We start from the raw sequence: 26,691 nt of genomic DNA, 5'->3' as shown, positions 1-26,691 counted from the left end.
ACATTGTTTTAACTTTCAGCTTGTCTCGGAATCTTTTCGCGAAATGTTCATGGCTAGAGACCGGAAAAATTCGCGGTTTCATTTCACGATAGGCTAGAATCCAAATGTGTTTAACCTTTTTCTGCTTCAGTGATTGGACCACAGGTTGTCTGAAGGACTATGAGCCAATGAATAATCCTCAACGAAAGAAGTATCGAATCAAAAAAGCATTCTAGTTAATAGTTGTCACGAGTCAGTAGCCAATGATTAGGGACCGGAAAAATTCGCGAATTCAGTGACCTACAGGATAGACTCCAAGATCCTCCATGCACTCGGGAAAATTACATCTGCTCATTGGCTACTGACTCGTGACACCTATTAACTAGAATGCTTTTGATTCGATACTTATTTCGTTGAGGATTATTCATTGGCTCAAGAGTCCTTCAGACAACCTGTGGTCCAATCACTGAAGCAGCAAAAAGGTTAAACACATTTGGATTCTAGCATATCACGAAATGAAACCGCGAATTTTTCCGGTCTCTACCAATGAGCAGAATGTAATTTGTCCGAGTGCATAGATGATCTTGGAGTCTATCCTGTAGGTCATTGAATTCGCGAATTTGTCCGGTCTCTATTCATGGCCTTACGTGTTCGCGACCCGTGTGAAGGTAGGGCGGGGAAGGAGAAAGGGGGGAAGGCGTGACCTCAAACTGGGGCGCCCTCCCGCCTGGATGTGGTCGACATCGACGCCGCTGCTAACGACGCTCTTCCTGCCCGCCCCCTCCCCCCTCACCCCTGCCCGGACTGCTGCCCCCTGCCGGCGACGGCGAGGCACTAGACCATGGACTGCACATGCACATGTGTGGAGCTGCCGTAACTTAGAAACACTCCACTCGGATACACACAACTTACAAACACGCAACTTAGAAACACACAAGTTAGAAATACACAACTTAGAAACACTCAACTTAGAAACACGCAACTTAGAAACACGCAACTTACAAACACACAACTTAGAAATACACTACTTACAAATACACAACTTACAAACCAGAACTTACAAACACGCAACTTAGAAACACGCAACTTAGTTACACAGAACTTAGAAACACACACGTTATAATTTTCTAAGTTATGAGAGTTATAAGTAGAGACTGGAAAAATTCGTGCTTTGGATGACCTCTAGGATAGAATCCACAATCCCCTACACACTCGGGCAAATGCCACCCGCTCATTGGCTACTGACTCGTGACACCTGTCAACTAGGACGCTTGCGAGTCGATACTTTTTTGGTTGAAGGTTTTTCATTGGCTCAAAGTCCTTCAGATAAACTGTGAGCCAATCAGATGAGCAAAATAAAGGTACAGTTGTTTGGATTCTATCATATCGTGCGTGAAATGAATACGCGAATTTTTCCGGTCTCTAGTTATAAGTAATGAATTTCTATGTTATGACAGTTCTAATTTTTTGTGTTTCTGTGTCGTGTGTTTCTAAGTTATGATGGTTCTATCTTACGATGGTTCTAAGTTATGTGGTTTCATCCAAGAATTCTAAGTTATGGCTGTTCTAAGTTGTGACTTTCTGAGTTATGCGGGGAACCTAGCCCGAGCTGCGCACTTGGATAACATTTCGGTTTCATCACAGAACGGTTTGTGTATGCCAGACATAGTTTTATTTAGCGCTAATTTCACTCCAGACGTTGCTACTGTTGTAGCATTGGGAGGGTGAAAGGGGGGTGATGTGGGAGCGCTAACCCTTCTGGAGCACAACATTGTTTTTGAGGGAATATTTCTAGGGGCATGCATAGTACCAAGCATATTTCGCGAAAAGATTCCGAGACTAGTTATAGGTAGGGACAGGAAAAAATTCGCGGGTTCAATGACCTCTAGGATGAACTTTATAGTTCTACGTACACTCGGTCAAATGTCACCCTCTCATTGGCTGCTGTCTTGTGAAGGTGTCCCAATGTAGCGGCCTGTGATTCGACACAGCTTCGGTTGAGTGTTTCTCACTGGCCCAGAGTCATCCGGGTGAGTTGTGAGCCAATAGCAGAGGCAGCACTGAGGTGTAACCATATGAATTTTAGGCTGTCGTGAAATGAATCCGCGAATTTTTCCTGTCTCTAGTTATAGGTTGAAACACGGTAGCATCGTCTGTGTTTCGTGATCGGGTGAATTTCTTTCAGGTACATGACGATTGCTACAACACCAATCACGGTAATTCATTGCGAAAGTAAGCGCGTCTTGAGTGGCTCGGTCAAACAAGGCTTCGACTTCTCTCGCAGACGGCCGCCAATCACAAGGGTGAAACCTCTGGTGCTGGTATACCTTGTTGCAGTCTAATAGGCATTCGGATTTATTCGCGAAAAATGCCTGCCCCTAGGCATGCATATTTCGCGGAAAGATTCCAATACTAGCTGTAAGTTAAACACTGTAGCGTAATGTGGGTGAGTTTCTTTCAGGCACACGTCGATTGTCACAACACCAATCACTAGAGACCGGAAAAATTCGCGGTTTCGATGGCCTTCAGGATGGACTGCACACTTGGGTAAATAACGCAAGTTCATTGGCTGCCGACTTGTAAGTCGTCTCAGCTGGTTTGTCTGTGATTCCATACATCTTTGGTTAAAGGGTTTACAACTGGTTGAGATTCGCCTAGATAAACAGTAAGCCAATAGCAAAATCACATAAAAGGTATATGTATTTGAATTCGAGCCTATCGCCGAATGAATCCGCGAATTTTTCTGGTCTCTACCAATCACAGTAATTCAGTGGCGGAAGTAAAGTCGTCCTGAATGGCCCGATCAAATAAAGGCAACGACGTCTCTCGCAAACGGCCGCCAATCACGAAGAAGAAACCGCTGGTGCGGGTATACCTTGTTGCAGTCTAATAGGCATTCAGAATTCCCCCCCCCCCCCAGAAAAATGCTTGCCCATAAATATGTTTACTGAAATGCCCTAATTCACGTGTTCCATCAAACTTTGAATGAAACTATTAAACATCTTTATTTAAGACTATAAATTTCTAAATATTCCGAGGCCAATCTATGCATTTTTAATGTTATTATTTTTGTTTTTTTTTGCAAATGCATCCTTTATTTATACGTAGGCCTGGGGCGTACGTTACAGGAGGGAGGAGAAAATTTGAAAGTGGGCAAAATGGTTCTATCTGTCTCTCCCCTCCTCCGGAAATGTAATTCAAAAACTTTCTTGAGGAGCCAACCGTGAGCCAACGATGCCCAGCTAGGAGAGAAGCGAGTGAATCAGGTAGTGATAATTAATAAGAATAAGGAATCAACCAATGGGAAAGCAAACATAGGTTGAGCACACCCGTGGTCAGGCGAATCCGTGAAAAAATTCCCAGGTCTCCATCCACGACGCGCGACAATACACGGTAAACACGACCTCACTCTTCCGGCTCTGGAAGTCGACTGACAAGTCACGACTTGTTCAAACTTGACACCGACTATCTCAACGGATCAGGCGCTCGTACTTATTACTTCAAATGGATGTAGACGTGGTCTGTTTTTATGGGGTTTGAAGGGAGTGGAATTAAAACCTCCTCAACCCCCGATGTTCCTGTCCCAGAAAAGTCTTCAAAAGATAATGCTCTAATACGCATTTTTGGCTATGGATGACCTTCAAACGATTTATTCCTTTTAAAATACGTGTAATTTTTAAACTTATGAACAGTAGATCCTTACACTATGTACCACTGCTTATGATTATTTCCTAATAAGTAGGGTCTGGGAAAATTCTGTTTTAGCGACCTCCGGAATATACACCACAGTTCTCTTCATATTACGGAAAATTTCACCTGTTTATTGGTTGCCAAATTGTGTGATGTCTCAACCGGGTGGACTGGTAATTCGACACTTCTTCGATTGAGCGTTTCTCATTGGTGAGCCAACAGAGAAGCATCACAAAAGTATACGTAATTATTTAAATTTTGACATATGAAACAAATTTATTCCCGAATTTTTTTACGGACCCTAGTATTATTGTTCGATGAAGAGGCTTCTTACTCTACATTTTGTTTACACGTTCAGTGGCCATAAATAGAGAGACTTATTAGTTTTTTTTTATGTTGGTTAATGAGATTCTTTGAAGGAATGCCTTGGCTCCTACCTGCTCTACCCTGAATGTAGAGTCAGCAGTGTTTGCTATAAAAATTCGTTGCCGTATTTTTTAAGTCTTCTTTAGTAATAAAAAAAATATGTTGAGAATGAATTTTTACGATGCGCGCCACCAAGCAACAAGCAACAAAATTCACAGAATGAAAAAAACGGCTACACACAAATAAAAATTATTTATATTATTTTAAATCATATACTTTAGTGAATGATACTGAACACTGGTCCATATAATTTAAAAAAAGAACTCTTATTTTTTATGAATATCAGTGATAGAAATTGTGTTTATAAACCTTTTCAAGTGTATTTATATAAGTGAGGTTATGTTCCCGTATGTATACATTATTACATTAATATTTAATAAATAAAAATAATTTATTATAATTAAAACTTAACCCTATTATTGAGTTACATTATTAATTAAAATTTATCTCGCTAATTTTACATAATTAAATATTTAATAATTTTATACACATGTTTATATTAATATTGAATACTGAGTTTTTATTTTATTTTATTTTGATCGAATTCATACTTTACCGACCGTTTGTTATAGTATCATTCCAGTCATTTTATTATTTTATGGAAATTGGGAGCGGTCATGTCTGCATCATTACATGCTAACTCTATGAAGCCATTTTTTTTTCAGCTGATTGTTGCGCCATATTGGTTAAACGCCCGAAACATTGGCTCAAGTGTAGTGTTCGCAGCGTGGAAAAAGTTTTAAATTACTTCTTTTACTTTTATGAAAGTGGCTGTTTTTAACGACGGGGATTCTTATTCGTACTAACTAACCACCAACAGACGTTATCGAGCACCGTTTACGCAATGATTCGGGCGTGTACAATATGGCACTGGCGGAGGTTAAAAAAAAATAGTGATTTCAACTACGTCACAGCACGCCATCTCCTGGCAATTCCAGACTTCATTTTTTTTTTTTTTCATTTTTTTGACGTGACAACGTCTAATAAATCGATGAACGCTGGCTGCACGCACGAAAAAGTGTCCCGTTACGCTCATTGTCCCGTTACGTTGTGTCCCGTTACGCTCATTGTACGCTTGCGCCGCATCTATCTCTCTTCCACTCGATTGGAACAACCATCGATTTGACTTTTTCGAGGCACATTAAACTTGAAACACTCCCATTCGCTTCCTACTTTTCCTATCATCGTCCTATCCCTAACAGAATAACACAGATTGGAAGGAGTTAAATAGCAAACATGTACAAAAGTTATAGTTAAAATAATCTCTTCGTTAAAGTAATAAACATATTTGAATTAATGAGTGCAAATAAAAGTAAATTTATCAATTAAATTGTAGATTTCATTTCACTCCTTTTTTGTATCCTTAAAAAATAGTGATAATTCAATAAAAATGATTAAATTTCATTCATAAAAGTATGCAATCGCTTCATCAATGTTTTGTTATGACGTTGTCACGTTAAACTATCGTCCGTAAACCGACTTTACAGACAACCAATGGTGTTAGAAGTATAAAAACACGTGTGTGTCTGTTTGTTGTTTAAAACAGCTGTTCATGTAAACAATTTCTCAGCTACATAGGCGCCATATTGCTTAGTGAATGCCAGCTTCAAGAAGTATCGGTTATGTTCCATCTGGTCCATTTACTTATCTCTGCCTTTAACTACGTCACAGCACGCCGTCTCCTGGCAATTCATGACTTCGTTTGTTTTTTGTTGGGTTTTTTTTTTTTTTGTGTTTCTGATCGCACCTTCGCTAGGAGTGACGTGTCGGGTGTGTGTGTCCGTGTTGCAGCGGTGCAGGCGCTAGCGTCCTTGAATGAGACGGTGCAGGCGTCCTTCGACGTCGACCAAGATGGCGGCGTGCTGGCGCGAGACCGGCGCCCTGCCGTCCACGCCTCCATGGCCCTGATGAGACGTCTGCTGGTGGACGCCCAGGTGCGTTCCTTTACCACCGTCCCTCGCACTGCAGTACACGCACACAGAACCAGAAAAAAAAATGTCTGTACGTATTTTATCAGAGGTACGCAGAATATCGTAGCAGATGCTCTTTCTCGAATGTTCGAGAATCCCTCCAAACCTAATCACCAGGAAGAACCCCCAGTTGCATGCCATGCTCTACTCACAGACTTCCCTTTATTTTTTTTTTCAGACTTACAGTGTCACCACAAAATTCAGATCATTACATTTCAGATATCATTAGAGACCTGTAAAATTCGCGATTTCAACTCCTTAAAGGATAGACTCCATGATTCTCTACGCACTCGTGCAAATTACATCTGCTGATTGGTTTACCGAACCGTAATACCTGTTGACTGGAATGATCGCGATTCGCTAAATCTTCTGTTAAAGATTTTTCATTGGCCCAGAGTCCTTCAGATAAACTGTGGCCCAATCACTGAAGCAAAATAATGTCAAAAGTATTTGGACTCTATCCTATCGCGAAATTAATCCGCGAATTTTACAGGTCTCTAGATATCATTCAGCAAATGAAATCAGGTGCACCGCCAAAATATTGCAAGATTTAAAAAGGTATCCTGTATCGACGAACACCATAGTGTGAAACTTACAGAATAGCCCTACCTCAGGATTTAAGAGACATGGTATTTAAATATTATCTCAATAGACTCCTTTGGAAACCAGCTGCCGAGAAATAGTTTGTTAATAACACTAGAAATAGAGACCGGAAAAATTCGCGGGTTCGATGACCTCCAGGATAGACTCCAATATCCTCTACACACTCGGGCAAATGCCAACTGTTCATTGGCTGCTTACTTGTGAGTCGTCTCGACTGGGTGGCCTGAGATTCGACACTTCTATGAGTGAGGGTCTCTAATTGGCCCTCAGTATTCCAGATTAACAGAGAACCAATGAAAGAAGCAGCACTAAGGTATAATTATTTGAATTTTAGCATAACATGAAATGAACCCGCGAATTTTTTAGGTCTCTAACTAGAAATTTTTTACAACAAATGGCTGTTTTTTTTTTTTTTCAAAATAGTACGGAGTATTTTTTTTACGAAAATTGACGCATATATTTTTATTTTTAGTATTTCAATTGAAGTTTAAATCAAGCATGGAAAGGTAATCGATTATTCAATACTTGGAAATCTTTTTTTTTAATGCTTATTAATGAGCGCATTCAATACTGGAAAGCTACCCAGGATTTTTTTTTGCAAATAACTTTTAACTATCGTAGGTGAATGTACAAATTTAAAGATATCTGTAATTTTACATGAATTTTTTTTTTCTGTTACATTTACAAAAGAGGAGGAAAAAATTTCAGTGCACAGCAAATTGGCTCATATTGACACCACATAGCTTGTTAAAAGTAAAATTATTATATTATATGCTGTTAAAAGTTATGGCAGTATTTTAAATTTTACAGTTTTTCTACCTTTCTAAGACTATAAAATAGTGCCTTTTAACACTATTTTTACATTAGCATACATTCTGAAGGAAAGAATCCATTCTAAACCCTAGCCATTATTTCATGGGAGAAACTATTTGTAGCAGTCACTACTTAAAAAATTAAGAAATCCATTATTTGTGTCCTAAGATTAACAGAACAATTAGTTTTATTTTAAACGGTATAAGAAATTAAAAAACAATTTGAAAGAATATGGCATTTTTCTGTTACATTTCCTTTTAAGCATGAATTAAAAATGAGCTTGATGAAATACAACAAGAAAATATTTTTCCAAAGTTCTCATTATAAAATTTATTTTTAAAATTAATTTTATGAGTACACTTTTGTGCTCTTTGGATATATCTGGCAACAGAGCATACTGAAACAAGGACAACGCTTATAACAGATATCGTGCGTTGGAAACAGACAATAAATGCTCATTAAATTGCACACTGCAATCTAAGGGTGAAACATGCTGATGCTACACATGACACATTTACTTATGATTTTATGAAGTTTCATCAGGACTTTATTTTAAAAAAAAAAACTACTAAAATATATCAATGATTTAAAACTTTATCTAGTGTGAATAAATATAAATTATAAACTAAAATTTAATTAGTATTATAAATTAAATTATTATAAATTTTAATATTTATTTATTTGTATTACCATATAAATATATTTTATAACTCTAAATATATTTATATTATAATAATATTAAATAATATAAATATATTATTTATAAAAATTAATTATTACAATTTATAATATTTATAATAATGAAATGATTTAAATCATATATAATAAAACAATATGTAATAATATAATATGTGTAATATAATTAAATATATATCATATTTTATAATAATTTATAATTTACAAATAAAATTTAAAAAATTATAAATAAAAAAATATGTCTTAAGGAATATTCTCGAATCTATAACGTAAGCGTTCGTGGGCAACGCATGTGGCTATGATTAGGGACCGGAAAAATTCGCGAATTCAATGACCTACAGGATAGAATCCAAGATACTCTATGCACTCGGACAAATTACATCTGCTCATTGGCTACTGACTCGTGACAACTATTAACTAGAATGCTTTTGATTCGATACTTCTTTCGTTGAGGATTATTCATTGGCTCTGATTCCTTCAGACAACCTGAGGTCCAATCACTTAAACAGCAAAAGGTTAAACACATTTGGATTCTAGCCTATCGCGAAATGAAACCACGAATTTTTCCTGTCTCTAGCTATGATGTCATTGACGTTTCTTCTCGTTGTTTGCCCTTGAGCATGCCTGTAACGAGGCATGCCAAATCGTCGGGCATATCATTATTTTCATTGGCCTAGAAGCCGAGAAGGAGTTGTATTTTTTTTTCCGTCTCACTTTCTTCCGAGTTCCGACCGCGTCGAAGGCGAAAGTTTCGAGTCCTGAAGATGGCGACTGCAAAGGTCGAACGAAACGTCGGGTGAAATCTTTGCCTTTCGAAGCGGTTAGAACCCAGAATTCAAGTAACTTCATCAACGGCCGTGAAATCCTGCGATATTTATTCAACCGTTCTTATGCCGTATATATTTTAACTTTAAGTATTGATAATTTGCCTTAGTTTGGACAAAGAATCACACATTAAGAGATTTAATAAAGACCGCAGCATGGCGTCTATAAAAGTATTATCACAGTTGTAGGCCTACCAGCCATTACCAAACAATTGTATTTAGGCCTAATACTTAAAGTCAAGTGACTCTTTGTAGCAACTTTTTATAGCACAACTCCGGCATTTTTGCTGAAATTATATACCATGCTTTAACGAAACTAATATTTTTTTTTTTAAATAAACGTCAGAATTTATTTTTTCCCTGATGAGAACCTAATGAAACCGAGATGGTGCCTTTTTTTTTATAAAACGTAATGCTGGTTATTTTTATTTTATTGACATTGCCATTTTTGAAGACCTTAGTTAAATATTGGTACTCCTTCAATTTAATTCATTTGGTGGGTCACAGAGTTTTTAATTGAAAGGAGTGGCGGAAATTCTAGCATGACGTTTGATAAACAAAAAAACAAAAATACACCATATTTATTTCATCAGGTTTTCATCAGGAAAACCAAATTTGTCGTCTATTAAAAAAAAAATAGTTTCGTTAAAGCATGGTGTGTAATTTCAGCAAAATGCCGAAGTCGCTGCTACGAACAGTTGCCAATGTGAAGTCACTTGACTTTTAGTATTAAATACAATTGTTTGGTAATGACTAGAGACCTGCAAAATTCGCGGATTCATTGACCTCTAGCATAGACTCCACAGTCCTTAAAATACTCGCGGAAATGACACCTGTTCATTGGCTACTGACGCGTGAGACGTCTCAACTAGGCTGTCCGTAATTCGGCACTTTTTTGGTTTAGTGTTTCCCATTGGCTCACAGTTCCCTGTATAAAATGTGGGCCAATCGCAGAAGTGGTACGAAGGTATAGTTGTTTTGATGCTAGCCTATCGCGAAATGAATCCGCGAATTTTGCATGTCTCTAGTAATTACTGGTACAACTGTGATAATACTGTTATAGACGCCATGCCGTGTTCTATGAATTCTGCGGTACTCCCCCCCCCCCCCCCCCCCCATTTTCGCCCCGGGAGCAGCACAAATAGGGGGGGGGGGGGCGCACTAAACTGGCAAAGTAATATTTACTACAGATATTTACTTGCATATCGTAGTGTTATAACACACAAAAAAAATGTTGGAGGGCGGATGAACTGAATTTTTTTGTACGAAAGATACTTTCATGCATATCGTCAAATAATTATTTAAAAACTGGCAATTATTTTGCGTACCATCCAAATTGCTATCCATTCAAAATTTAATGACTGAAAATAAGTCTATTTCTTTACCATTTAATTTGACTAAAAACTATGTTTGGAAAAGTGGTATTAATAGTTGGTTGCGATATGAGATGCTGTCGGGAAAGGTTTTGGTTTTGGTTGATTCGAACAAAAAGTGAACGCCAAGATGAATTCTTGCCACAGGTGGAAACTAGTCTAGTTACATACGTCCCTGGTTGAGTGACTTGAAATGTTGCAGTAAGTAAGCTGAATGTGTGAAACTTTTCAAATAAAACACAATTGACTTGCATCAGCAAGAAATTGTGAATAACTCCTGTTTAAAAAAACTGTGCCAGTATTTAAAAAAAAAAGTCTATCATTGATTTTATCGTATGGAAATTCGTCATGATAGCTTTCTTGCATTTTTTTTTGTTTCGTCTCAAATTTTCTCAACACATATTTACTAAATATTATCGAATAGAGGTAAAATGTCACCCGGGAGTTCGTAATATTGTGATCTTTTACGCGGCATTTAACAGCTCGAAAATAACCTTTTGAAAAAATCTTATGAGACTATTTGTGACCCAAAAAATCCAAATGCACACTGCAATTTTTTCTTTTGTATGTGGAACAGAAATATTCGTGTAAACTTACAGATATTTGTAAATTTGTATATTTACGTGAAAACAACTGTGTCACTACAAAATAGTGTTCGCAGAAATACTGGGTTCGGATTCTTTCCAGGGCATTTAGTCTTTGTGTTGTCCCAGTACCTCCAATATATAAAGTTATTTGTAAACCGTTCCCAGTACATAGCTTTCCAGTATTAACTGCGCACATTATGATAAAACAAAATAAAGTTAAATCATCAATTAGTCGATTATATTTTCCATGGTTAAAAAAAATGCTTCAATGAAACATTATTTAAAGTATAAATTTAGGCACCACTTTTCGTAAGGAATGATCAGTATAATCTCGAAAAACGTATTTTATTTAATATGTAGAGACCGGAAAAATTCGCGGATTCATTTCACGACAACTTAAAATTCATATAGTTATACCTCAGTGCTGCCTCTGCTATTGGCTCACAACTCACCTGGATGACTCTGGGCCAGTGAGAAACACTCAACCGAAGCTGTGTCGAATCACAGGCCGCTACATTGGGACACCTTCACAAGACAGCAGCCAATGAGAGGGTGACATTTGACCGAGTGTACGTAGAACTATAGAGTTCATCCTAGAGGTCATTGAATCCGCGAATTTTTCCTGTCCCTAATAATATGCAACAATAACCACATCCATGTGTTGTACAAAGTTACATTATCTTTGTTGCAGTATTACAAACTATTTCTTGGCAATTGGTTGTCAAAGGAATATTTTGTGAAAGTACAGAAAGTTTATTTCTGTGCATTGGTGCAAACGGAATAAATCTACAGAAAAAAAAAACCATTAGGTAATTACAATCTCAAGAAAAGGAAATATCTAGCATGACGTATGATTGGTATGAACATACCCTTGTGAGAGTGTTCTATGGTCGCAGCTCAAAAATGAGAGACACTGTTCACCCCCTCCCTTTTTTTTTTTGACCTTTCCCAAATTGTAATACCGTGGACACTATTGTAGATTGTGTGGCGTTATTGAAAAAAAAGATGCTGGAGCTAACAAAAATAGTTATAGTATATTATCGTCAACACTAAGACGAAATTGTACTTGCTAAAAATTGTAAATGATTTAAAACATCCATAAGAAATATTGTTTTGCACTTTCCAATTTCTTCTTGAACACGAAACAATTCTGATCACACTGTCTGTTGAATATATATATATATATATATATATATATATATATATATATATATATATATATATATATATATATATATATATACATATATACATATATACATATATACATATATATCCTGAGCAAAACAAAAAAACTTTTTTTTTTAAAGATTGTTAATTTTTATAATTTCCATCCCAGTGATTTTCAGAATCTATTTTTATCTTTTCTTTAATCATGTTTTTCTTTCATAGGATGTAACTTTATGTAGTATAAGGCGGGTTTATAATCCACGCAATGAACGCAATGAACGCAACGACGCAACAACGCAACACGTAGCCAACGCAAGGAAATCGCGGTCGTTTAAGAAGCACGTAAAGTCGCAAGACGTCACCAACTTTGCAACTTGAAATTTTCAAACAGTAGGAAAACGAATTTCTTGTAATTTTACAAGCGATATATCGTTGGCAACTGAGTTTACAATGGCTTTCCATGTAAAATTAGTTATTTTAAAATAATTAACAGTGTAGCACAACGCGAAATGTATCCGCGAATCTTCCCGATCTTATCACATAACTTTTTTCTTGTTTTAAAAGTTTTAGGAACACTCCACTTTAAGTATGGACGGCGGAAACACAAGTCGAAAAACAAAATTTGAAGGTCCGGTGATGCTCGAGTTGCGTTATTGCTTCTTGCGTAGTGTTATTAAACGGGTATTTGTAAACTTTGTTATTTGAACTTTTTTTTTGACGTTACAACGTCTAATAAATCGATGAACGCCGGCTGCACGCACGAAAAAGTGTCCCGTTATGCACATTGTTCCGTTACGCTGTGTCCCGTTATGCTCATTGTACGCTTGCGCCGCATCTATCTCTCTTCCACTCGATTGGAACAACCATCGATTTGACTTTTTCGAGGCACATTAAACTTGAAACACTCCCATTTGTTTCCTACTTTTCAATTCATCGTCCTATCCTTAACAGAATAACACAAATTGGAAGAAGTTAAATAGCAAACATGTATAAAAGTTATAGTTAAAATAATCTGTTCGTTAAACTAATAAACATATTTGAATTAATGAGTGCAAATAAAAGTAAATTTATCAATTAAATTGTAGATTTCATTTCTCTCCTTATTTTTATCCATACAAAATAGTGATAATTCAATAAAAATGATTCAATTTTATTCATAAAAGTATGCAATCATTTCATCAATGTTTTGTTATGACGTCACGTTAAACTATCGTCCGTAAACCGACTTTACAGACAACCAATATTTTTTTTTTTTTTGCGTCTCTCGTCTCCTGCATTGTAGCGTTTCTCGCGTGGTTTGTAAATTCGGCCTCCGGTACAATCAGGGGAATTAAAGTAGGAAGAGGTTTCAGCCTTTCAATCTCTCCTTTTCCCTAAGATCCGCCTCTAGCCTCTTGTAATTATAACGTCAACTGCAGTTGTTCACTTTGAATACTACCAGCGGCTACATTCTGGGGGCTGTAACTTAAAACTGAACCAGACTGCGACAAAGTTATATATATATATATATATATATATATATATATATATATATATATATATATATATATACACATATATATAAATTTAAGTCAGATTCACAATTAAAAAAATAAAGTCTGAGAGTCTTTCAGTAGATACTGTTCGCTATAGATGTGTAACGAGCAAATTCACGTGTCCTGATGTTACTTATAGTACGCAATATTGACACGAAATTTAACGTTTTTTTTAATATAATGCCGAGCGTGTTTTCAACTACATTTCTGGACGCGAAACACATGTAACTTCTACACCTGCCGCTAGAATTCGCTGTCGGTGCATCTACGTCAAATATTGAGTCATTTGATTAGCAGACCGAAATTTTAAACAGTATTACTACAGTTATATAATGATAAACAGTTATATAATGAAACAGTTCCGATAAAAAAAACTAAAAAAAAAGTTTAGAAAATACAAAGCTCCAGCTTTGAAGCTGATTTTCGACAAGGACATTTATTAAAATACTGCCCATCTAGTTAAATTTCACTAAACAGTTAATACTGTAAATCTTTCCAGTGCCATTGTGAACTTTGGTTTGCGCCATTCGCCACAGATAGCAGCACCCTGGTTACACTTTCCAGTTCCATGCGATTTTTTGTTCCATTCACGAAATTACTCCCACCGAATACCTTACACCGAGAGCTGAGATGTTATACATTAAAAAACATAGGCGAGTGCATAGCAGGCTGTGCACACGACTATGCACATGTGAAATAAGGTTCACAGCCGAATTGTCAAGCGTTAATTTAAACAAATGATATTTCGAAAAGAACTCGACATATATCGTTGTCTGTAAAGTCGGTTTACGGACGATAGTTTAACGTGACAACGTCATGACAAAACATTGATGAAATAATTGCATACTTTTATGAATAAATTTGAATCATTTTTATTGAATTATCACTATTTTGTATGGATACAAAGAAGGAGTGAAATGAAATCTACAATTTAATTGATAAATGTACTTTTATTTGCATTCGTTAATTCAAATATATTTATTACTTTAAGGAACAGATTATTTTTACTATAACTTTTATACATGTTTGCTATTTAACTTCTTCCAATCTGTGTTATTCTGTTAAGGAAAGGACGATGATAGGAAAAGTAGGAAACGAATGGGAGTGTTTCAAGTTTAATGTGCCTCGAAAAAGTCAAATCGATGGTTGTCCCAATCGAGTGGAAGAGAGATAGATGCGGCGTAAGCGTACAATGAGCGTAACGGGACACAGCGTATCTAGACACAGCGCAACGGGACAATGCGCGTAACGGGACAATGCGCGTAACGGGACACTTTTTCGTGCGTGCAGCCGGCGTTCATCGATTTATTAGACGTTGTCACGTCAATAAATATCTTAATAAACGGTAATCGTTCTGTGATAGCTAGGCAGCAACCTGTGTATTTTTTTAATTTGAAGTGAAGCTTCTTCGGGCGTGATGAGAGTGAAATTTCAAGGCCAAATTTATTTGCAACGTCTTCATTGAAAATCGTTGTGAAATGTTTCTGACGCGACATGACAAAGAGTAGGTACTTGGCCAAAGAGATAAAAAGAGAGCACTATGCTATATACGTTGCTGGGCTCGTTATCGTTCTCCTCTTTGTGCAATGATTCGTCCCCAGCCCTCCTCCTCCCCAAAAAAAAATACAACCGAGAGAGATAGATGACAAAAGAATAATACAGAGTGTGTCCTCATGAGCTTGCTTCAGAAAATAGATATAGGTATCTTATACAGTCGGCTGTGATTGCCTTGAATTTTTATATTTGTTACCAGCGCACTCACGTTCCTCCTTGTTCAACCAGCAGCGTAGAGAGCGCTGTTAGAGACAGTCCCTGCATTTCCCGCTTTGATATCGCTACCGTTAAGAATTTCATATTTCGTTTAGAGTTTTTGCATGTTCCAAATGAGTTAATTGTTCGAAGAAACAGTAACATGAACAGGTTTTTTTCTTTATGGTGTAAGTATTTCAACAGTGAGGTATATTTATGTTTAATTCATTATTATTGATTGATCAATATTTATTGATATCCTGAGCAGTTATTTTGAAGTGAGTAATAATTTTGTTTATTAATGTTTATTTAGAAAATTGTCTTATTAATCTCTTTCTCTCTCTCTCTCTCTCTCTCTCTCTCTCTCTCTCTCTCTCTCTCTCTCTCTCTCTCTCTGCCATTTTACCCCTTACGATATACTGACGAGTCGAGGTTTGAATTGCAAAAGAAGTTTCACTTATATCACATGTAGGTACTGAGTTACACGCACTATTTTTTTTTTCGTTTGGTGTTTTTTTTAATTTTAATTTTCGTTTCTTGATAGTTACAATTTGCAGATGATTGCAATGGTTTACTTCCTAAGCAGGAATTACCCGAGCACTGAAATATCTCTAAAAAAAGTTTTGTCACCAGTATGATCGATAAACATTAAGAACTTTCAACTCCCGTCGAAATGCCCACGTTACTCTTATCACTGGCTTTTGCGCCAGTCATCCGCAACAGAAAAAACAATATATATATATATATATATATATATATATATTAATATCCCTCCTATGCGCTATTGTGAATCAGTAGGTTTTGAAAACATGTTTGGTCAATATTCTTGTGCACACAACCCGTGTTCTATACGTTACATTTTTTTTTTACATTCCATTTTATTACTAGCTGTGGCACTTGGCCTTGGGGTTGTAAGAAATGACTCGGGGGGGGGGGGGGGCGTTTAAGGGATGGAGGGGTGGCGGGGTTTGGCGCAGGCCGAGTGGCCGTGTGGTGATTTTTGGGGGGTGCCCTACTCATGGAGGTGGGGTAGAAGATTTGGAGTAATTGTTATGGTGTGATGAGTAGAGACCTGAAAAATTTGCGGGTTCATTTCATGTTATGCTAAATTTCAAATAATTATACCTTAGTGCCGCTTCTGTCATTGGTTCACTGTTAGTCTGGAGGACTGAGGGCCAATTAGAGACCCTCACTCATAGAAGTGTCGAATCACAGGCCACCCAGTCGAGACGACTCACAAGTCAGCAGCCAATGAACAGTTGGCATTTGCCCGAGTGTGTAGAGGATATTGGAGTCTATCCTGGAGGTCATTAAACCCGCGAATTTTTCCGGTCTCTCGTGATGAGATGTGGTTGTGCGATGTAATGTGGTTTTGGTGGGGGGTGGGGCTTGATGAGGAGGGAAGAGTGGGGGCAAGGAATCGGGGCTAGATGGGAGAGGTCGACCCATGACCCATGTTCCAGGAGTTACCGACCAGAACGGTCCGCCCGGGACGTCCGTGGGGGGGGGGGGGGGGGGGGGAAGAATGTTCCGCCACAAGGGATTAATAAAGGCACGTACATGGAACTTCCGGTACCATTGAATCTATGAATCTGGTTAGCACGGGTGACAATGATTGTCGGCGTGAGCTGTTTGGAAAAGTGGCACGGATAAATGACAATGAATTTCGTTGCACTTTGTGAATAATCAGAGACATCGCTGGTTGTGGGAATGCCGTGCCCATGACCTCCACATTCGATTACGGGCACTGGACCCCTCCCCCCACCAATACACAATTTTACAGTTAACGCGCTACATTATAATTGCGTGGTTTTTCTTACGTAACACTCTTTTTTTTAGAATGTTATTTAACCTGAAAAATACAGGATATAAAAAATTTTCGTTGCTGTTTTACATAAGTCCAAAACTAAGCTTTTGTTTATAAAATTATTTTACTTTTTGGAATAACCGCAGCAAGTAATTATATTTATTTCACACACTGAGATAAAAAAAAATTGAAAAATAGTCACAGAAAAAATGAAAATTAGCTGTAGGTGTGTAAAAATCTTTCTAAAATTTCATTGGATGGAAAAAAAAAATATATTCATTTTGTTTTTAGTTTGTAAAAAAATGTATATAATAGTTAAACATTTGAAAAATGAACGGGTCCGGGCCCTGGACCCAGGGGTCCACCCAGCCGGGGCCTTGTGGGCGCCATGGCCGTTCCTGCTGGCGTGCCGGCTGCACACTTCAAGAGGCGTGCCAGACCCTTCCAGAAGGAGGCTGAGAGGGGGGACGCACCACAACGCCGAACGTACAATAACGCCGAATGCCAAATTTGACCACAACGCCGACAGCTAGAAAAACCTGCTGTGTGTACCACAACGCCGAATTACCACAACGCCGAAATACATCAACCCCGAAAAATGTCCATTGCAGGACTGCCACAAAATGTTAGGTTAGGTTAGGTAAGGTTAGCACACAAATTCGTTCAGTTGTTTTCTTTTTTTTTTAATTTTGCTCTTGTGCCCGCCCCCCCCCCCCCCCCCTCCCCGCAGCAACATTTTTCGGCGTTACTGTATTTCTGCGTTGTGGTACACAGCAGTTTTCTAGCTGTCGGCGTTGCGGTCAATTTTGGCATTGGGAGTTATGGTATTCGGCGTTATTGTACGTTCGGCGTTGTGGTAACGACCCGGCTGAGAGGTATAAGAAGGGCGACGCTAGCCACCGAGGCGGTGGCGCGAAGAGGGTAGCGACCCCCTGGGGTGGACAAGGGACTGGCCTCGTGTGCGGAGACCGGTGCATTGTGTGCGTCGGACGAGCGAGTGGCCCTGGAGCAGTGTGTGTCGGCTCGTCATTTTACGAACGATATCGTTCGGCAAACTGAGTCGTAAAAACTATTGAAACGATGTTTTTTTCTTACAGTGTAGCATAACGCGAAATGAATTCGCGAATTTTCCCCTGTCTCTTCGCATTACTTTCTCGAGTGTTTTAAATAGTTTTTTTTTTTTCGGAACACTCCACTTTAAGGGGCCCGCCTCGTCAGGGGTGTGTGTGTGTTAGTGAGGCGGGATGATAAGAGCGACGCTCGCCGGTGCTTCTAGCGCTGTGTCGCCTCTAAGCGCAAGGCTCTGAACTGGCGCGCAATCTTCTCGTCGTCACAGGATAACTGTGAAATTTGAGCGGTGACCGTAACATTATATGGCGGAGAAATGAAGATAAAGGTGTAATGCAAGTCCCTTAAGTGCTTTAAAGAATCTGTACCGGTTGTTTTACGCCTAAAAATTACTCTGAAAACATGCGTTTAAGCAATTTTAACTCTTCCAGAAATACAGTTTAAAAACTTAATCAAAAATCAAAAATACTTTTCGGCCCTCAGTGAACCCTTAAATGCTTTTCGTCAGCAGACCCCACTCGGATATCATGAGTAGTTTTGAAATCGCGTTGTTTTTCCTTAAGCTCTGCACACCGTATGTGTGTCCGGGTAGGCGGGCCCCTTAAAGCATGGGACGGCGGTAAGCGCAGGTTGAAACACAACAATTTTGAAAAGTCCCGGTGGTGCTCGAGTTGCGTTATTGCTAGAGACCTGTAAAATTCGCGATTTCAAATCCCTAAAGGATAGACTCCATGATCCTCTACGCACTCGCGCGAATTACATCTGCTGATCGGTTACCTACCTACTCCGTAACTCACCTGTTGACTGGAATGATGGTGATTCGCTAATTCTTCTGCTAAAAGGTTTTTTTTTTCATTGGCCCAGAGTCCTTCAGATGAACTGTGGGCCCCAATCACCGAAGCAAAATAAATGTCAAATGTCAATGTGGACTCTATTCTATCGCGAAATGAATCCGCGGATTTTACATGGTCTCTGGTTATTGCTTTTCGGCGTATAGTTTTATCGAGTGGGTGTTCTGAGAACTTTCGTGTGTTGGAACGTGCGCGCGCGGCGTGTGTGTGCTCCGCAGGCCAAGTTCCGCAGGATGGTAGAGGACAACAAGCAGCTGGCGGCTCGCATAGACTGCGACATCCAGTGCGCCCAGGACGGAGTGGCGGCCCTGCGCGGGGAGCTGGCCGACACCAGTCGACGCCTCGAGGAACACATCAGCTCCAGGTGAACCAACCACTCGCACTCACCACACGACCACTTCCTCGCACCTCCTGGCGCACCGAGACCCCCTCCCTGGCCCAGTGGCGGATACAGAAAAATCTCAAGGGGGGGGGGGGGGGGGGGCGCAGGTCTACTTCTTCCACACACTTCCTTGTTACGTCACCTTGGTTGCTTGGATGCAGCCAGAGATCTTTTTCCAAGCTCCATCCGTTTCATTTACGTCTCGCCCGAATATTTGCTGTTGTTGGTGCGCAATTGTGTGCTATATTTAGTTTAAATGGCCAATTGCGCAGTATACAAATGTCAAAATCACTACAGAAAAAAACTAAAGATTCTAGACACATGCAAAGCTTGATAAAACTTTATTGAAACTGTTCCCAAGACATGAAGTCGTTAAAGGTAAGTGTATGAATGTGTATTGTATAACATCGGCGGCCGGGTGCGCGCCCTCCCCTTGCCAAGAACCATGCTTGGTGCTGGGCTGCCCTGGTCAAGGGGGGGGGGGCGCCCCCTGCGCCCCCCCCCTATGAATCCGCCACTGCCCTGGCCAACAGCTTTTTTCCCCTTAACCTTACTTGAGTGTGCGGAAAAGGCCTGGGTATTCCTAAAAAAAAAATTAAAAAATCGGAGGAGTGGACAAACACAAGCAGCGTTACGAGAATTCCGTGGCATCACTGCTGCGTCATTTCTACCTCTCCCCTGAAGTCTCACTTTCCGGCCGTTACAACCGGCATATAGCATGCTACTCTACTTACCTATCCCCCTTTTCCTTTGCCGTATTCCCGTTAGAAGGCCAGAGCATGCGTTGGAGTGGAGTGGCCCACCATGTAGGCACCTAAGTCTTCCCCTCATGCGATCGGAAATTTCGTAACGCTCGAAAAATTGTATCCCCCCTCAGCAAAGAAGTTTCACTTCAAAATCTTTACAGGTTAATCAAATTGAGAAATATTTTACTTTGCTCAAGTCATAACTGTGCAAGCTGGCCATAATATCACCCCTAACCCGGACCCCTTCCAACCCAATACATAGAGACCTGAAAAATTCGCGGGTTCATTTCGTGTTATGCTAAAATTCAAATAATTATACCTTAGTGCTGCTTCTGTCATTGGTTCACTGTTAATCTGGAGGACTGAGGGCCAATTAGAGACCCTCACTCAATATAAGTGTCGAATCACAGGCCACCCAGTCGAGACGACTCACAAGTCAGCAGCCAATGAACAGTTGGCATTCGCCCGAGTGTGTAGAGGATATTGGAGTTTATCCTGGAGATCATTGAACCCGCAAATTTTTCCGGTCTCTACCAATGCACTTAGAATAAGTTAGGTTAGGGAAAAAATATCAATTCCCCTCTTGTCTTGCACTTCTTCTAACACCCCTTCCTCTCTCTCTCTCTCTCTCTCTCTCTCTCTTCCACACCCCAAACACACCTTATGCTACTCCCCACTTGCTTTGATTTTAAAATATCTTTATTTATATTTGGTACAATTCTTGTCACACGAGGTGGTAACACCATCACACAATGCACAACATAACACACACACACACACACACACAGTGAAGAGTGCCAAGCATTACTGTTTCTTTCTTCGTAATGGATTATGTTGTTTCTAGTCCAATCGGTGACCAATCATCTTATGTCCCACTATTCGGAAGCTGTAGAACGCAGGGAACATTATTACAAACAAAAAACCCTACCTATTCAAATGTACAATGGTAAGAAGAAAGACTGATAAAGATAAATGGACAAGAAACGGGAATTCCATTGCGCCGAGTCTGAATCTGATTGGCACAGGAAGTAAGAAATAAGTGACAATGATTTGTCGAAATGAGCTGTTAGGAAATGACTCGGATAAACGTCTCTGAATTTCGATGCCACTTTTTGATTAATTAGCGACACTAAACCACAGACGCACTTTCACAGTGGAAGAGAGAGAGAGAGAGAGAGAGAGAGAGAGAGAGAGAGAGAGAGAGAGTTTGTGGGGCACTGGGAAGAGTACTCTGCAGGAAAGTGAGGATTGAAAAAAAAGAAGCCAAGGAAGAAGTTCCAGGTGAAAGAAGCACATTTATAACAATATTGCACTATTTTTTATTCTCCCTGCCGGAGCTTCGCTCGACAGTGGTTCTCACTGCTGTTCGCCTCTCTGGGCATCTGGCTCGACTCGGAGCTCATAAACTAAGAGTCTCTCACAGCGCGTATTGGGATCCACGACGGCAACACAGGCTCATATTACAGAGCTTTTCTTTTATTTTCTTTCTCTCTTTCTCTCTCTATCTGTATATGTTTTTTTTTATCCTCTCTCTCGCGAAAAGTCGCGCTGACACAAATACCATTGGAGAAGTGCCTCCTTCAGGTCGGAACTTCACAGCTCTCCTGTTCAGCTCGTCGCATAAGGGCGTATCTGGTTCAGAATGTGTAAGGACAAAAAAATGAGTGGGAAGGGGGGGGACATTTATCGTATTTCCATTCCCTTTCGTGGTACCATACAATTTTAATAAAAAATCCCACAGGTTGACGTTCTTATTGACTTTTTATAGATACAAGGACTATAGTTCGTAATTCGTTTCTTAAATATTATTGGCAAACAAACAACCAACTTGTTGGTAACCTTTTTACAATTCCCTCTTTTCCCCCATCCCCACTTATGTCACCCTCTTTCCCTCTCTAGATACCTACTCCTTTGACTTTGGGCCATAATTGGTTTTTAATCAGTATTATATTGACCAACAATTGAATGATAACTTCATATTTGAATTTTGGTTTGGACGGAGGGGAGAGGCTAAATTAATAAAATAATATCCCTTAAAAGACTTCAACACATTTCTAATATCCCCTCCCGATACCGAGTTTTAAGAGGGTATATTTATGTTAACTTTGATACTTGAAGCTCCGTCTCATACACCATGTTAATTTATATATATATATATATATATATATATATATATATATATATGTGTGTGTGTGTGTGTGTGTGTGTGTGTGTATACTTATTTAGGCGCGTTATGAAAACAAATGTTGAGAGTGAATTTTTACGATGCACGCGCACCATGCAACGAGATTTCCACAGGATGAAAAAAAGGCTACATACAAATAAAAATATATGCGTGTGCTTTTAAATATTTTACTTTAGTGATTGATATTAAATTTTGGTTTATATAATTAAAACATTTATTTGTTGAGAATATTAGTGATATAAATGGTGCTTATAAACTTTTTCAAGTGTATTTATATAAGTGAGGCTACGTTTGCATATGTATAATTTATTTGACTATAAACCTTTTAACACTGCTATTTAATATATAATTAAAATTAATTAATTAGAATAGATGCACAGCATATATACTCATTTTCATTATTAATTATAATTTTGATCTATTATTTAACTAAATTTAATAATTAAATTTATACACGTGAAATTATTATTATTAAATAGCCAGTATTTATTGAAAAAAATATTTTGGTTAAATTTACACTTTACCAACCTTATTTATATCACTCCAGTCCTTTGGTTATTTTATTGCTAGTAATTATTTGCATGCAACATTAAAGTTAGTTTTTAGTATGCCAAGTAAGTTGAACTTCTAACGCGCATAGCCTACATAAGTACACGAACCCTTTTTTGGTCATTCTTTTTATCCAAGGGCTATTTCTAAAATTGTAGCTTGATACCTACCTTGCATTTTTTTTTGTTCTGCCATTTCAACACATATTCATTGATTTTAAAGGTAATATCGTGGGCGTAAAATGTCGCACAAGAAGACTTGAGCACTTCCATACACCCATGATATCACACTAAGTGAATATTTGTTTGAAATACTTATGGTAGAATAACTAATGCAAGGGTGGTACCGCGTTGAAATATTATAAATATGCCTTAAAAAGGTATGACAAAAAAAAAGAGCGCGTGTAACTCAGTACACGGGACAAGTAAAAATTCTTTGGCAATTCAAACTGTGCGTGTTACTGTTTCTTCAAACATTTCTGCAATTTGTAACACACAAAATCTCTTAACGAAATATGAAATTCATATCAGGTAGCGCTATCTATGCGGGAAATGCAGTGACTATCTCAACAGCGCTCTCTACGCTGCTGGTTGAACAAGGAGGAACGCGAGCGCGCTGGTACTAAATATGAAATGCAAGGCACTCACAGCCGACTGTATATGATACTTATATCTATTTTTTTTAAACAAGTGCCTGTGTTCTCTTCATATCTCTTTGGCCAAGTGACTGTGCTCTCTTCATATCTCTTTGGCCAAGTGACTGTGCTCTCTTCATATCTCTTTGGCCAAGTGGCTGTGCTCTCTTCATATCTATTTGGCCAAGTGCCTGTGTTCTCTTCATATCTCTTTGGCCAAGTGCCTGTGCTCTCTTCATATCTCTTTGGCCAAGTGCCTGTGTTCTCTTCATATCTCTTTGGCCAAGTGCCTGTGTTCTCTTCATATCTCTTTGGCCAAGTGCCTGTGCTCTCTTCATATCTCTTTGGCCAAGTGGCTGTGCTCTCTTCATATCTATTTGGCCAAGTGACTGTGCTCTCTTCATATCTCTTTGGCCAAGTGACTGTGCTCTCTTCATATCTCTTTGGCCAAGTGGCTGTGCTCTCTTCATATCTCTTTGGCCAAGTGCCTGTGTTCTCTTCATATCTCTTTGGCCAAGTGACTGTGCTCTTTTCATATCTCTTTGGCCAAGTGGCTGTGCTCTCTTCATATCTATTTGGCCAAGTGCCTGTGTTCTCTTCATATCTCTTTGGCCAAGTGACTGTGCTCTCTTCATATCTATTTGGCCAAGTGCCTGTGTTCTCTTCATATCTCTTTGGCCAAGTGACTGTGCTCTCTTCATATCTCTTTGGCCAAGTGACTGTGCTCTCTTCATATCTCTTTGGCCAAGTGGCTGTGCTCTCTTCATATCTATTTGGCCAAGTGCCTGTGTTCTCTTCATATCTCTTTGGCCAAGTGACTGTGCTCTCTTCATATCTCTTTGGCCAAGTGCCTGTGCTCTCTTCATATCGCTTTGGCCAAGTGCCTGTGTTCTCTTCATATCTCTTTGGCCAAGTGACTGTGCTCTCTTCATATCTATTTGGCCAAGTGCCTGTGTTCTCTTCATATCTCTTTGGCCAAGTGACTGTGCTCTCTTCATATCTCTTTGGCCAAGTGACTGTGCTCTCTTCATATCTCTTTGGCCAAGTGACTGTGCTCTCTTCATATCTCTTTGGCCAAGTGCCTGTGCTCTCTTCATATCGCTTTGGCCAAGTGCCTGTGCTCTCTTCATATCGCTTTGGCCAAGTGACTGTGCTCTCTTCATATCGCTTTGTCCAAGTGACTGTGCTCTCTTCATATCTATTTGGCCAAGTGCCTGTGTTCTCTTCATATCTCTTTGGCCAAGTGACTGTGCTCTCTTCATATCTCTTTGGCCAAGTGACTGTGCTCTCTTCATATCTCTTTGGCCAAGTGGCTGTGCTCTCTTCATATCTATTTGGCCAAGTGCCTGTGTTCTCTTCATATCTCTTTGGCCAAGTGACTGTGCTCTCTTCATATCTCTTTGGCCAAGTGCCTGTGCTCTCTTCATATCGCTTTGGCCAAGTGCCTGTGTTCTCTTCATATCTCTTTGGCCAAGTGACTGTGCTCTCTTCATATCTCTTTGGCCAAGTGGCTGTGCTCTCTTCATATCTATTTGGCCAAGTGCCTGTGTTCTCTTCATCTCTTTGGCCAAGTGTCTGTGCTCTCTTCATATCGCTTTGGCCAAGTGCCTGTGTTCTCTTCATATCTCTTTGGCCAAGTGACTGTGCTCTCTTCATATCTCTTTGGCCAAGTGACTGTGCTCTCTTCATATCTATTTGGCCAAGTGCCTGTGTTCTCTTCATATCTCTTTGGCCAAGTGCCTGTGCTCTCTTCATATCTCTTTGGCAAAGTGCCTGTGCTCTCTTCATATCTCTTTGGCCAAGTGACTGTGCTCTCTTCATATCGCTTTGGCCAAGTGCCTGTGTTCTCTTCATATCTCTTTGGCCAAGTGACTGTGCTCTCTTCATATCTCTTTGGCCAAGTGGCTGTGCTCTCTTCATATCTATTTGGCCAAGTGCCTGTGTTCTCTTCATATCTCTTTGGCCAAGTGCCTGTGCTCTCTTCATATCGCTTTGGCCAAGTGCCTGTGTTCTCTTCATATCTCTTTGGCCAAGTGACTGTGCTCTCTTCATATCTCTTTGGCCAAGTGACTGTGCTCTCTTCATATCTATTTGGCCAAGTGCCTGTGTTCTCTTCATATCTCTTTGGCCAAGTGCCTGTGTTCTCTTCATATCTCTTTGGCCAAGTGACTGTGCTCTCTTCATATCTCTTTGGCCAAGTGACTGTGCTCTCTTCATATCTATTTGGCCAAGTGCCTGTGTTCTCTTCATATCTCTTTGGCCAAGTGCCTGTGCTCTCTTCATATCTCTTTGGCAAAGTGCCTGTGCTCTCTTCATATCTCTTTGGCCAAGTGACTGTGCTCTCTTCATATCTATTTGGCCAAGTGCCTGTGTTCTCTTCATATCTCTTTGGCCAAGTGACTGTGCTCTCTTCATATCTATTTGGCCAAGTGCCTGTGTTCTCTTCATATCTCTTTGGCCAAGTTACTGTGCTCTCTTCATATCTATTTGGCCAAGTGCCTGTGTTCTCTTCATATCTCTTTGGCCAAGTGACTGTGCTCTCTTCATATCTATTTGGCCAAGTGCCTGTGTTCTCTTCATATCTCTTTGGCCAAGTGACTGTGCTCTCTTCATATCTATTTGGCCAAGTGCCTGTGTTCTCTTCATATCTCTTTGGCCAAGTGCCTGTGCTCTCTTCATATCTCTTTGGCCAAGTGCCTGTGCTCTCTTCATATCTCTTTGGCCAAGTGCCTGTGCTTTCTTCATATCTCTTTGGCCAAGTGTCTGTGCTCTCTTCATATCTCTTTGGCCAAGTGCCTGTGCTCTCTTCATATCTCTTTAGCCAAGTGCCTGTGTTTTCTTCATATCTCTTTGGCCAAGTGCCTGTGCTCTCTTCATATCTCTTTGGCCAAGTGCCTGTGCTCTCTTCATATCTCTCTGGCCAAGTGCCTGTTCTCTGTCCTTTTCGCGTCAGAAACGTTTCACAACAATGTTTCGCGAAAATGTTGCATTAAATTTCGGCCTTGAAATTTTACTCTTATCGCGCCCAAAGAAGATTCAATTAAAACAAAAAAA

At 39.4% G+C, this 26,691-nt stretch overlaps 1 protein-coding gene across 7 annotated transcripts in view; it reads left to right on the top strand.

Moving 5' to 3' along the window:
• LOC134540822 (kazrin) overlaps nt 1–26,691 on the top strand; it is a 352,698-nt gene that overhangs the window by 212,281 nt on the left and 113,726 nt on the right. For all 7 annotated transcript variants that reach the window (XM_063383782.1, XM_063383780.1, XM_063383783.1 and 4 more), the window contains 2 exons: nt 5,887–6,029; nt 19,360–19,505. In XM_063383782.1, the coding sequence (XP_063239852.1) occupies nt 5,887–6,029; nt 19,360–19,505 (289 nt within the window). The remainder of the gene's footprint in view (nt 1–5,886; nt 6,030–19,359; nt 19,506–26,691) is intronic.

The sequence above is a fragment of the Bacillus rossius genome, chromosome 17, assembly GCF_032445375.1.
Source record: "Bacillus rossius redtenbacheri isolate Brsri chromosome 17, Brsri_v3, whole genome shotgun sequence".
NCBI lineage: Eukaryota > Metazoa > Arthropoda > Insecta > Phasmatodea > Bacillidae > Bacillus > Bacillus rossius.
The sequence above is the reverse complement of the archived record's forward strand: the minus strand, read 5'-3'. Positions and strand labels throughout refer to the sequence as shown.